At 43.0% G+C, this 12,997-nt stretch overlaps 1 protein-coding gene across 1 annotated transcript in view; it reads right to left on the bottom strand.

Moving 5' to 3' along the window:
• The window catches only part of DCC (DCC netrin 1 receptor), an 876,197-nt gene that overhangs the window by 324,300 nt on the left and 538,900 nt on the right, over positions 1–12,997 (bottom strand). The window contains exons 6-7 of the mRNA XM_060280362.2: positions 7,737–7,891; positions 3,608–3,728 (exon numbers count right to left, since the gene is read on the bottom strand). Coding sequence (XP_060136345.2) covers positions 3,608–3,728; positions 7,737–7,891 — 276 coding nt within the window. The remainder of the gene's footprint in view (positions 1–3,607; positions 3,729–7,736; positions 7,892–12,997) is intronic.

Here is a 12,997-nt window from a genome sequence, read left to right on the forward strand (position 1 = left end):
TAAAAAAATAGAAGATTTTGGTGAAAACGTCATACAAAAATGCATTGTATTAAGGGAAATTGCTTGCAAAACTGGGTACATTAGTCAAAATAAAATTGTGATCATTAGGAAAAATGTGCACTTAAAATGCCGATGAGATTTCATGAGGGCTTTTTTGGGGGGGGGGTTAATTCACGATTTGCTGCAAAACGGTGAGACGCGGGCACAGGACTCCAGTGACACAGCCCCCCCCCTGCGAGCATGGGACGCTATTCCCGCTCACAACACCTCCCCTCGGGGAAGAGGAGAGGCTTTGTGAACCTAAATTCTAGCCAATTAGTCTAGACTTGGAATTGGAAGACTGAATGTCCAGAAAAGGAGGAACTGACCACCACTCAGAAGACTATATCAAAAGTTCATTAGGCTCCCATAAATATCCACCAACAGCCAGGGGTGGCTTTAACAGGCCATTGTCTGTATTTCAGCACCGAACAGATTTGTCACAGTTGCTAGGGGTAACACCCCGTCTGTGGCCTGTGGACAGGCTCGAACAGAACAGCTGGGGAATGCAGCCCTCATGCCGTGCGAGACAGAGATGGCGTCCATTTATTGACAAGGTTTTAAAACAGAGAGGGCAATGTTCTTCTCAGTGTGATGAAGTCTAGGGCTCAATTTGTATTTATACCGGGCTCCCCCACCATCTGTGCATGCCGCCGTTCTCAACATCTCAGAGGAATCAGAGTGGCATTGTTTGAAGATCTGATTAAATAGCCAGGGAAAAGCAATCCATCATTTATAAGAGGGAGAATGGAGACAGTTTGCAATGGCATCCCCATAGCTCTTTAGGATTTTGTCTTCATTTGTGTTTGCTTTCATTCTAGTCCAATGGCAAACTTTTTTTTTTTAATGCACACCCAAAGAACAGCAATTTGCTGTCAAGCACTCAAACATCTAGGTGGCAACTGCAATGAATTATACAACTTCCTCTAGGCTGTTCCCAGTAATGAATTAAATGACTCTATCACAAAAGATGGCCCCTATCGCTCCCCCACTGGGTTGGCATCTGTGTAAAAGAGCGGAAGCTGAATGTGGGAACCAGACTTCCATGTAAAACAGCCACACACACAAACTGTAGGCTTGCCAAAAGTGAGGTGTGTGACACACACAGCAGTTCTTAAGAGGAAGGTCATCATTCTTAGCACAGCTGACAGGTAGAATTACGAGCAGGAGCAGCTGAACTTCCTGGCACCAGTGGGGAGGCGCAAGGTGTGGGTGGATCAGCACATTTCTGGTCCATGTGAGTTTTGCACTCGCATAAGTCCATTATGTTCTATTTATGCATTACTCTATGTGTGTGATGGTGGTGGGTGAATCAAAAAAATAACTGTGCAAATTTGTACTTAAATGCATTTTCTCCCACATAATGCATCTTAAATTTATTTTATCTTAAACATACTGGTACACAGTTTTAAGCATTGCTTTGGGCTGAAAAGTGGCAAATTGCCAAATCTGGAGAAGTGAAAAATCCCAAGGGTAACCGTGTTCCAATCTGCACATTAGTCCATGGTTAGGCAGCAACTGGATGAACTTTGTATTTTAAGGTGCACCAACCTATCTCATATTTTCCTATATATGTTAACTGAAATGCTCTTCTTCAAATTTTACAAGGCAGTTCTCAAACCAAATACCATGTTCAAAGATGTGTATATTAGGGCAATGCACACAAAGAAATGTGTATGTCAGTGACAATAGCATGAAAAAAGTGTAATATTAAACTGCTTTGGGAAAATGTGCATATTATGTAAAATTGCATACAAAAATGTGAATATTAAACGAAATCACATTAAAGCATTGATGAATTTTCATAGGAACTTTTTCATGTTATTAAAAAGAGAATCCTCAAATCATGTGGAAATATTAACTTCATTTAAGATGGGAAAAATTGGAAACCCAGGTTGCCAGATTCAGCTACCCTTAGTCCAGGGAGTCATGGATCAGGTCTGTTCATATTGGAATGCGCAAATAATTAATTCCTAAAGCATCCCTTTCCATATGTTGCTTATTTATTATTTTATTTCATAACATATAAATATACCAGTTACAGCGACTGTCTGAAAGCTAGGTGAATATCAGCACTTAAATGTAATGTGAACGTTGACAACCCTAAATGGCTTTCTGGATGTACAAAAATGCAGAAAGAGAAACATCAGAGAATGCTGAAAGCCATCATAAGTACAATGCGACTTGCAATATGTCAGATTATAATCACATTGTTAATAATAAAACAACTGCTGCATGTGAATCTGAGTGGCAGGATATCAAATGACATGCACAAAGAAACAGATCTGATCAACAGCAAGATTGCATTGTAATGTCTTTGTCCTAGAAAAAATGAAAGAATCATGGCACACACCCTTTAACTTTTGCATGGCTGGAACATAATCTGCTGTACAAAGGTGAGAGTCACATCCATTACTTTTGTCGCCCTCCCACTCAACTTTTGTCGCCCTCCCACTCAACTATAGAACATGCCCCAGGAACCTCAAAAAAGGTTCCCCACCTCTGCCATAATACCTGTGTGAATCAGTACAAATAGCAAAACCACCAAAGAAAAAGGAGGTGAAGGCTTGTATGTCACCAAGTCCTGCTCTGAATAGACCCATTTAAAAATGCATTTAAGTTAGTCATTTTCATGGATTCCAATGGGCTTACTCTGATACAACCCAGAGATGTGATTCCGCACACCTTCTGCTGGGGTGGGACGTGGAGGGGAATGACATTTCCTGCAGCACATGTTGCATCTGCTTAGCATCATTCAAGGGCTGTTCTGTCCCAATGGAAACGGGTGATGTACAACAATGAGTAATTACTCGCCAGTCTCGCTGTAGACCAGGCATGTCCAACAGGTAGACTGTGATCTACCGGTAGACCAGTGGACGTCAGCGGTAGATCACCGGTAGATCACTGGCTCCCCCCAAAGAAGCTCAAAAGCTCTGCTCTGCACCCAAAAAAACAGGGCTCTCCTTCCTAAAAAAAAGCTCTAGAACTTCGACCTGAACCCGCCCCCCAAAAGGGGGTAGATCACTGCCCGTTTTTAACTCTGTAAGTAGATCGCAGATTCTATAGACTGATGACCACAACAGTAAGAATCCAAGCCAAAAAACCAAGAAGCTGGTGTAGGTCACATACAGGGGTGGAGGACGTGGGGGCAGACTGACATTTGGCACGCCTCCTGCCCGCGACTCCTAAGCGTACCCTGAGCTGTCGGGGGAAGGGAGAAGTTGTGCTGCTTTTCAGGTTGCATTCTCCTCTTCCCTCCTTCGTTTTGACAGCTGGGGGAGGCTTGGGAGTCACGGGTGGGTAGCACGCCGAATGTCCGCCACCAGTGGCTCGCCCTGCCATGGGCAGCTCGCTTCGCTTCCGGCTGCAGGACACATGCGCCACTCCGTGCACCTGAGCGGCTACCCCATCCCTGGGAGGGCACCCTCCATGCCCTGCCCCCCCTCGGGAGCGCGCCCGCCCTGGGCAGTGCGGGCATATGTTCCACTGCTAGTCATATGGTCCAAGGCTCCGCTAATCATATTAATTAAAACAAAGCAAGCAATACTGTATGTCTTTTGCATCTTACCAGGTTCAGGGATGATGAGCTGTGCACTGGTTTGAGAGTTCCCAGCATCATTTTCAGCCACACACTGGTAAAAGCCTTCATCTGATTTTACCAAGCCCAGAATCCGTAGGTTGCTGCCACCCTAAAGAGAGGGAGAGAAGCAGAAGCAATTACCTAGAGCTGTGCCTCACAAACTTCACAGGGTTTCCCCCCCCCCCCTGAATTAAAATTGGACGCACACTTCAGTTTTACAGTTTCCTCAATGTTTTCTGTGAGATAAGCTGTGGGAAAACTTGTTTTCTATATAGCAGTAGCGGCCAGCAGGGAGGCGGGGCTCCTTGTACCTGACCTCCCATTGCAGGGTAGCTACTGCTTATGGGGAGGGGTGAGGACGCTGGCATTTTGCAAGCAGATGGGTAGGTATGCCAGGTGGACTCTGTTGGGGCACCCACCTGGTGTCAGCCACCTGCTGCCTCACTCTCTTCTGCCTCCTTCCCTGGAGGTTTTTAAGCAGAGGTTTTTAAGCAGAGGTTGGATGACCATCTATGATGGATGCTTTCCTTGAGATTCCTGCATGGTAGGAAACTTGCCGGCTCCCTCGGCCTATAGAGCGAGATGAGTGCCGCAACCCCAGAGTCGTCTGCGACTGGACCTAACGGTCAGGGGTCCCTTTACCTAAGGACATGGGTGGTGCTGTGGGTTAAACCACAGAGCCTAGGGCTTGCCAATCAGAAGGTTGGCGGTTCGAATCCCTGCAACGGGGTGAGCGCCCATTGTTCGGTCCCTGCTCCTGCCAACCTAGCAGTTCAAAAGCATGAAGTGCAAGTAGATAAATAGGTACTACTCTGGCGGGAAGGTAAACACTGTTTCTGTGCACTGCTCTGGTTCGCCAGAAGCAGCTTAGTCATGCTGGCCACATGACCTGGAAGCTATACGCCGGCTCCCTCAGCTAGTAAAGCGAGATGAGCGCCACAACCCCAGAGTCGTCCGCGACTGGACCTAACGGTCAGGGTCCCTTTACCATTAGGGAGTTGGACAGGATGGCCCTCGGGGTCCCTTCCAACTCTACAAGTCTATGATTTACATGAGGTAATGACTCTGCTGTTGGGAGGCCAGGTGCAGGGAGCCACCAATCCCCACAGGCCACTACCTCTGTTCAAGGCTGCATTCCCTTGGGGCCAGTAACCAGCTGGGTTCATTGGCTCATGCTGTGCAGGTCTGAGGCTAGTGATGGGCAGATCGAGAGCCCAAAAGGTTGATATGGTCACAAACTATGAGTACGGCCAGAACTGAAAGCAGATGTGTCACAGGTCCTCCCCCCCCCTTCCACCACTTTTCTCTTTTGTCCAGCCAACCCCTTTCAGCCAATTTTTACCTCTCCTTGCCACCCGCATGACAAAGGCTGTGGGGCACAGGTTGCCTCCCCTACCACTGCACTGCAATGCTACCTGTCTACAAACCCATCTTTCTGTGTGTTTCGGCATGCATTGCTGTTGATGCTCTGAGGACAGGTAACCCACATCTGCATGAGGACTGGAACTGCAAAAGTCTGAACCAATTTTTACATTTTCTGTATTGTATTTCTTGCACACCGCTGAGAGATTATTGTTGTTAGTTAAAGCAGTTTATTACTGCTGCCACTATTGAAAGCCCACCCCCCACCCAGCAAAAACCTTTTAGTGCCAGCCTCCTTTAGTAATGAAGGCAGCACCAGCAGCAACATGGATATGGCTAAAACAGGGGAAAGAGTTGTGCGGAAGGTTTCCAGCAACTGGAAGTCAGAAGCATGGATCAATCCATCATTCTGCCACCCCAGTGGCCAACCAGATGTCTATAGGAATCCTGCAAGCAAGACCCAAGGGCAAGAGTACTCTGCCCTCCTGCGGTTTCCAACAACTGATAGTCAAAAGCAAACAGCCTTCAAATATTAAGGCAGAGCATAGCCATCATGGCTAAAAAGCCTTTACCTCCCTGAATTTGTTTGATCCTCTTTTAAAGTCATCCAAAAAACATTCTCTTTAAGGTATGCTGGTATTCACTCATGCCTGCCAGTTCCTCCCCAGAGGATTGTAATAAAATGCACATACATTAAATAATGTGCTGACTCTGTTTGCTCACCCTGGTACCAGGACATTTGACTAACTAATAGTAATACTGCGGCCGCACGTAAGGGCAACGCAAATTTGTGCAACATGTAGCATCGACGTTAAGAGGGGTCTGCATTGCATAATGGGTGCAGTTAGTGGCAGAAGATTCGGTGGATTTGTTTGGGTGTTTTAAAATACTTTTCCAGGCAAGCGAAAGGATCTGAAGGTCAACCCTTCCCAGATTATAAGCAGCCATTTAGTTTCAGCTGCATCTGGGCAGGGTTTCATCTTGAGGTGCTGTTGGCAGGCAGAATTAAATGATGCTGTAAAACTTTGGCTTCTAAGGAAGAGCCATTGGCACCGCAAAACAGAAGAAATAAATAAAGATGTTCTGCCTAGAATGATTCCCTTATTAAAAGTCTTTCCTCCCTGGGCAGTTTTTTTTGGGGGGGGGGAGAACAAAAAGGGAACCTTCCCTTTCCCAATTACTTAATGAAAATGTCTGTCTCTTGGCAAGCTGAGCCAAGACTGCCTGATTGTCTTCATTATAAACAGCAATGGTGGGTAAAGTTGGGTGAAATTGGATGCTCCCATAACTGAGTAAATCTTCCTCTCTGAATGAAAAGCAGGGAAAGCGCCCATGCCTTTTTATTAACTGGAACATGTTTAATTTAGATAATCATTGTCAATTTCACTTAATAGAAGGAACATTAATTAGGAAAGGGCAAGCTGATCTATATGCATGAGATGGATAAACCTCTAAAATAAAAGTCATTATGGTGGGGTAGATTATCCAATGGCCACATTTTTTTTTTTAATAAAGCATCAGTTAACTACTTCTGAACTGAAGACAACTCCACATATTCCATGTATTGTCTGGGCAGGCATACAATGAAGGTTAGGTGTAGCCTTAGACTGGTAACTTCCATTGCACATTATCTATGATTTCCTGTATCAAAGTGCATTATGCAAGAGATCTGTCAGTGGGGGAGAAAGTCTGAATGTTATAACAGGATGGGGCACACCTGTTTTGACCACCTAATATTAAGAGCTGTTCAACTGTAGGGTTGATGTCATTAGGATGTCAAGTGATTGGCACACACCTGTCAAAGGGGGGTCTATGGAGGGCGTTTTGCAAAGTAGCCCACTAGCCTGATCCAGTTCTTGACCCTTACTATAATTCTATGATGCAGTAGTCTTCAAAATTTTCTCACCTGGGGCCCACCTTTAGTACAAAGATGCACCGGAGTTCTCACTTATTTTTTTTTTCTTTTTAACAAACTTTGTATGGTAGTAGTGCTGTTGTTGAGCTTCACATTAGATAGGGCTCAGTAATGGGTCATTAAAGACCAATGGTCTGGGGCAGGGTTTTTTCAGCTGTGCTCTGGGGATCCTTGGAGTACCCTATAAACTTTCTTAGGGTTCTCAACAAGCAGTGAGTGATGACAGACAAGTTTCCTGAACAGACAGGTTGCCCACTGCCACACACCTTTGTAGCATCTTTGAAGGTGCCCTAAGTATTTCTTCTGAGGTCTCCAGGTCTTCCCTCTGAGAGAGTCTCAGAAGGTGAGAGGCCTTTCCGGTTGTGGCTCTTCATCTGCAGAATGCTTTCCTCACTGAGATCCACCTACCACCTTTGCTGACATCTTTTCAGCACCAGGTAAAAACTTACCTTCCACTCATAGGCTTTTGATGGACTAAGCTGATTTTCTTTTGCTATTAGTCTTCTGCCATAGCTTCCTTTAGCTATTAGTGGGGATTGTTCTTTTTTTTATGAAGATGCCCAAGTGACCAGGTAGAGAAGTCTGGCTGGTGTATATTAAAGGACCAGGTTCACAACAGGACAGGGGAAATATTTGCTGCAGCCGAAGGCAGATGGAGGGGAATAGCAAGGGACCTGGGAGAAATCTGGGGAAGCTTGAAGGAGCCAGCAGCTAAAGGAAAGCTAAAGCTAACACTAACTAAGTCTACTTTTGGTAGCACCTTTTACAGAGCTTTTGTCGCACCCATTGAATTCTCTGTTCCCTTGTTTTGGAATAATGGTAAAAACAAATAATGATTACCACTATCTGAAAATAATCACTAGGAATGACGACTTCTCCATTCTTGATCCATTGCACTGTAGGAATTGGTTTTCCAGAAACAGAGCATTCAAATTCGATGTCCATACTTTCATAGGCATAGAGATTTGAAGGATGATTGATAAACCATGGTGGAACTGCAAGAACAAAGAGGGAGAAAAAGATCTTAGTGAGCATGAATGCTAAATATCACATATATATCACAAAAAGACACACCGTGTTCTGCTCCCCTTTTCCTTCTCGCTGATAGCCCAGAGAAAACAATTTCCTCCAGCCTGTGTCATACAACGCTGAAAGTTTAAACCTGGTTCTGGCCTCTGCCCACATATATACAGCTGGAGGAACGGTCCCTCCCCTCCTTGTCTGGCATTGTTCACTATCTCTTGATGGTTTCCTTCATGGGCCATCACTGGTCTTTGTGCCTTAATGGCTTAAACTCAGCTAGTTCTACCAGGCTAGGCTGGCTTGCTAGCCCAAACTAAACCCAGGTATTTTGGTGTTTGACACAGTTTAATCAAACTTGATTAATTCTAACTTCTACTAATTCTAAGAATTATGGGTGAGTTGCACCTACAAACTCCAGCACCCTGGATCTATAACAGCAGCCATTCAACTGCAACCATATCCAATATAGGTTTTAAATGATGCATCATGTTTCAAAACTGACCAGACCATTGATGTGTCTGGGCAAAGCTTGGATAACCACATTGATTATGTAACAGTGGGGACAACGTCTTTATTTGCATAAATATAACCTGTGATTAGCTTTGCAAAATGAATCAATATGAGCAACATTATTTCCAAGCACAGAGGAGCAAGACTTAAGCCCAGATTATCTTTTCGGAGGACAAATTCCTATTAAGCTGGCAATTATCTGTTGTCTTGTATTACTATAATGTATTAACACTTTTGCTGTATGGTATATGATATGCTAATTTAATTTAATTTCATCATTACCATAATACTAGTTATAGTATGATAAAAATTTGCAATTCAAGAGAAACTGCTAATAACATCACATTTCTAATGAGTTTTCCCATCATCAAAGGAGACAAGGGGGGGGATCAGTCCTGTTTGTCAGCTTTCAACCAGGGAACAATTTTCATTATTTTGAATATTCATGGTTGCTAGAAAACCAGATTAGATTTTAATTTCCTGGGTAGCATCCCTGGCTTATTTTCTGATACAGAAAATGCAATTGTATTTCTTAAGCAGCCATGCATAATGTCTGAATTATAAAGTTTTTACAACTGTATCAATAGCAAATGGCATTGTGAAATATGCACATAGTGGATTCCAGAGTCTACCAGAGCTGCAGACACATATCATGATTCTTCAACCTTCTTGTACTCAGTTCAATTAATGTCATTACTTTCGATCACACAAGGTCAGTAAAAATATTTATGTTAAAAATTATATCTAGGCTTTCCTTTAAAAAAAGTCAGGTAAAATTTCAAAATAAAAATAACCATATCCAAAAGTGACAATACTGTATAAACATAAAAAATAAAATAAAAAATCATAGAGCAGCAAGATATAAACATAGTAAGTATGAATGAGAGCACCAGCGAAACAGTAGCTGTATACAGTGGTACCTTGGTTCTCAAACTTAATATGTTCCAGACGTCTGTTCCAAAACCAAAGCGTTCCAAAACCAAGGCTCACTTTCCCATAGACAGTAATGCAAAATGGATTAATCCGTTCCAGACTTTTAAAAACAACCCCTAAAGCAGCAATTTAACATGAATTTTACTATCTAAGGAAACCATTGATCCATAAAATGAAAGCAATAAACAGTGTACTGCAGTCACATAATCAATCAATCAGTAGCTGAACTGGGTTCCACACAGTCACAAAAACAAAACAAAAAGAGCTGCAAAAACAAAAACGCAAAATAAATAGTAAAAAACAGACAGACCTCAGTGTAACACTCAAAACAGAAGTGTGGCACTCAAAACAGAGCACGTTCAGCTTCTGAAAAAAAGTTCGCAAACCAGAACACTTGCTTCCAGGTTTGCAGTGTTTGGGTTCCAAGTTCAGAACCAAGGTACCACCCGTACAGGCAACTTATGGTTCCCAGCCTGATTTTGAAACCCCTTTTGAAAGAGAGGAGTGGAATAAAGTACCTTGGTGGCAGTGTAAATAAATCAAGGTGTTTTGGGAGGATATGCACATAGAATTGGAAGAAAATGGTTAAAATATATTTTAACAGGAAACCGGAAGCTTTCCTTTTGGGAATCACAGACTCGAATATTCCTAAAAAGGCTAAAGAGATCTTCTTATATGCTACAGTCGCAGCAAGAGTTCTCATTGCAGCAAACTGGAAAAGTGATAAAGTCCCGTCAAGATTAGAACAGATTCAAAAATTGGCTGAATATGTGGAATTAGATAGCATGTCAGAAAAGATAAAAAATAAACCAAAACAGGTATTTATCTCAAAATGGGAAGGTTAAAAATTATAATTGAAAAATAATAATAGTAGTTTAAAGGCATACACAGCGTTTGAATAATTTCCAGTAGCAGTGTTAAAAATGTGGTGGTGATGGAAATTTGTTTTCTTTTTCTGTATGGTGTGTTAATGTGAACGGTAACAATAAAATTTAATTTTTTAAAAAAAATGAAAGAGAGGGGTGGAGCCCACTAGAATGAGCCAGGAGGATTGGTGGAAAGGGAAATGGGGGCTCTGCATGCTTTATATTCTGTCCTTGTCCATTGCTGACTTTAGCTCAACACACCATCAGCATGCAGCCCCTGACAGACGGCAGGAAGATGCAGCAATCATCAGGAAAAGAAGTGGCACATCCTTGCTATACAAGGAATGTCAGGATGATGATGATGATGATGATGATGATGATGATGATGATGATGATGATTACTGTATATTCCTGCGTATAAGACTACTTTTTAACCTGGGAAAATCTTCTCAAAAGTTGGGGGTCGTCTTATACGCTGGGTTGTATTTCTTATATGGCGAGTATATCCCAAACTCTTTATTTTAACTGGAAAAGTTGGGGGTCGTCTTATACGCCGGAATATACAGGTATTATTATTATTATTATTATTATTATAAAAAACTTCACTAAAAACAGTAAAAAGGATGACATGGAGAAAGGGGACAGAGAAAAGCTTTTCTCCCACTCTCATAACATTATAACTCATGAACATCCCATGAAGGTGAACGTTGGAAGATTTAGAATAGTTAAAAGAAAGTCCTTCTTCTCACAGCGCATAATTAGACTATGGAACTTGCTCCCACAGGAGGCAGTGATGGCCACCAACTTGGATAGTTTTAAAAGAGGATTAGACTGATTCATGGAAGTCAAGGCTATCATTGGCTATTATCCATGAAGGGTATGTTCTACCTCCACTGTCAGAGGCATTAGGACTCTGAACAGGTGGGTAGAGTGCTGTCCAGCTTGCAGGCTCCCTGTGGTCATCTGATTGGCCACTGTGACAATGTCAATGCCTTTTTCCTCCATGAACTTGTGCAGTCCTCTTCCAAAGCAAACCAAGTTGCAGACCATCACTACCTCTTATGACAGCGAATCCCATAATTTAACTAATTGAACGAGTACTTCCTTCTTTGTGTCCAAAATCTTCCAACGTCCACAAAGTATTGACAACAATGGTTAGAGTCATAGTTCTGCCTGTTTCACAAGGCTGCTGAACCACAAACAGGCAGGTGAACTTATGAAGCAGACTCATACATTCACACCACGCCTCTCCGCCATTCTTTCTGTGAGCACCTAGAAAGAAACTCTGTGATAACTAAAAGTCAGCATGGGTTTCTGAAAAATAAGTCATGTCAGACTAATCTGATCTCATTTTTTGACAGAATTACAAGCCTGGTAGATGAAGGGAATGCTGTGGATGTAGCCTATCTTGATTTCAGCAAGGCCTTTGACAAGGTGCCCCATGATATTCTTGTAAAGAAGCTGGTAAAATGCGGGCTAGACAATGCTACCATTCAGTGGATTTGTAACTGGCTGACTGACCGAACCCAAAGGGTGCTCATCAATGGCTCCTCTTCATCCTGGAGAGAAGTGACTAGTGGGGTGCCACAGGGTTCTGTCTTGGGCCCAATCTTATTCAACATCTTTATCAATGACTTGGATGATGGGCTTGAGGGCATCCTGAGCAAGTTTGCAGACGGCACCAAATTGGGAGCGGTGGCAAATACCCCAGAGGACAGGATCAGACTTCAAAATGACCTTAACAGATTAGACAACTGGGCCAAAGCAAACAAGATGAATTTTAACAAGGAGAAATGTAAGGTACTACACTTGGGCAAAAAAGAAAAAGAAAAGAAAGGCACAAATACAGGATGGGTGACACCTGGCTTGAGAGCAGTACATGTGAAAAGGATCTAGGAGTCTTGGTAGACCACAAACTTGACATGAGTCAGTAGTGTGATGCAGCAGCTAAAAAAGCCAATGCAATTCTGGGCTGCATCAATAGGAGTATAGCATCTAGATCTAGGGAAGTAATAGTACCACTGTATTCTGCTCTGGTCAGACCTCACCTGGAGTACTGTGGCCAGTTCTGGGCACCACAGTTCAAGAAAGATATTGACAAGCTGGAACGTGTCCAGAAGAGGGCAACCAAAATGGTCAAAGGCCTGGAAACGATGCCTTATGAGGAACGGCTTAGGGAGCTGGGTATGTTTAGCCTGGAGAAGAGAAGGTTAAGGGGTGATATGATAGCTATGTTCAAATATATGAAAGGATGTCATATGGAGGAGGGAGAAAGATTGTTTTCTGCTGCTCCAGAGAAGCGGACACGGAGCAATGGATTCAAACTTCAAGAAAGAAGATTCCACCTAAACATTAGGAAGAACTTCCTGACAGTAAGAGCTGTTCGACAGTGGAATTTGCTACCAAGGAGTGTGGTGGAGTCTCCTTCTTTGGAGGTCTTTAAGAAGAGGCTTGACAGCCATATGTCAAGAATGCTTTGATGGTGTTTCCTGCTTGGCAGGGGGTTGGACTGGATGACCCTTGTGGTCTCTTCCAACTCTATGATTCTATGATTTTATTTCGTCTGACCTGAACCTTCCAACAACCATCTTCACTGGATGGACATGAGCTCTAGCATTATGTGGAAAGACGGAAAATGTCTCCTAATCTACTTTCCCCATACCATGCACAATTTTTGTCCTGCTCCCTCTTACTCAGTCTTTTTCTAAAATAAAAATCTCCAAATGTTGCAACCTTTCCTCACCAGGGTATTGATCCAATCCAATCCCT

Source organism: Zootoca vivipara, chromosome 10 (genome assembly GCF_965207765.1).
Source record: "Zootoca vivipara chromosome 10, rZooViv2.hap1.1, whole genome shotgun sequence".
NCBI lineage: Eukaryota > Metazoa > Chordata > Lepidosauria > Squamata > Lacertidae > Zootoca > Zootoca vivipara.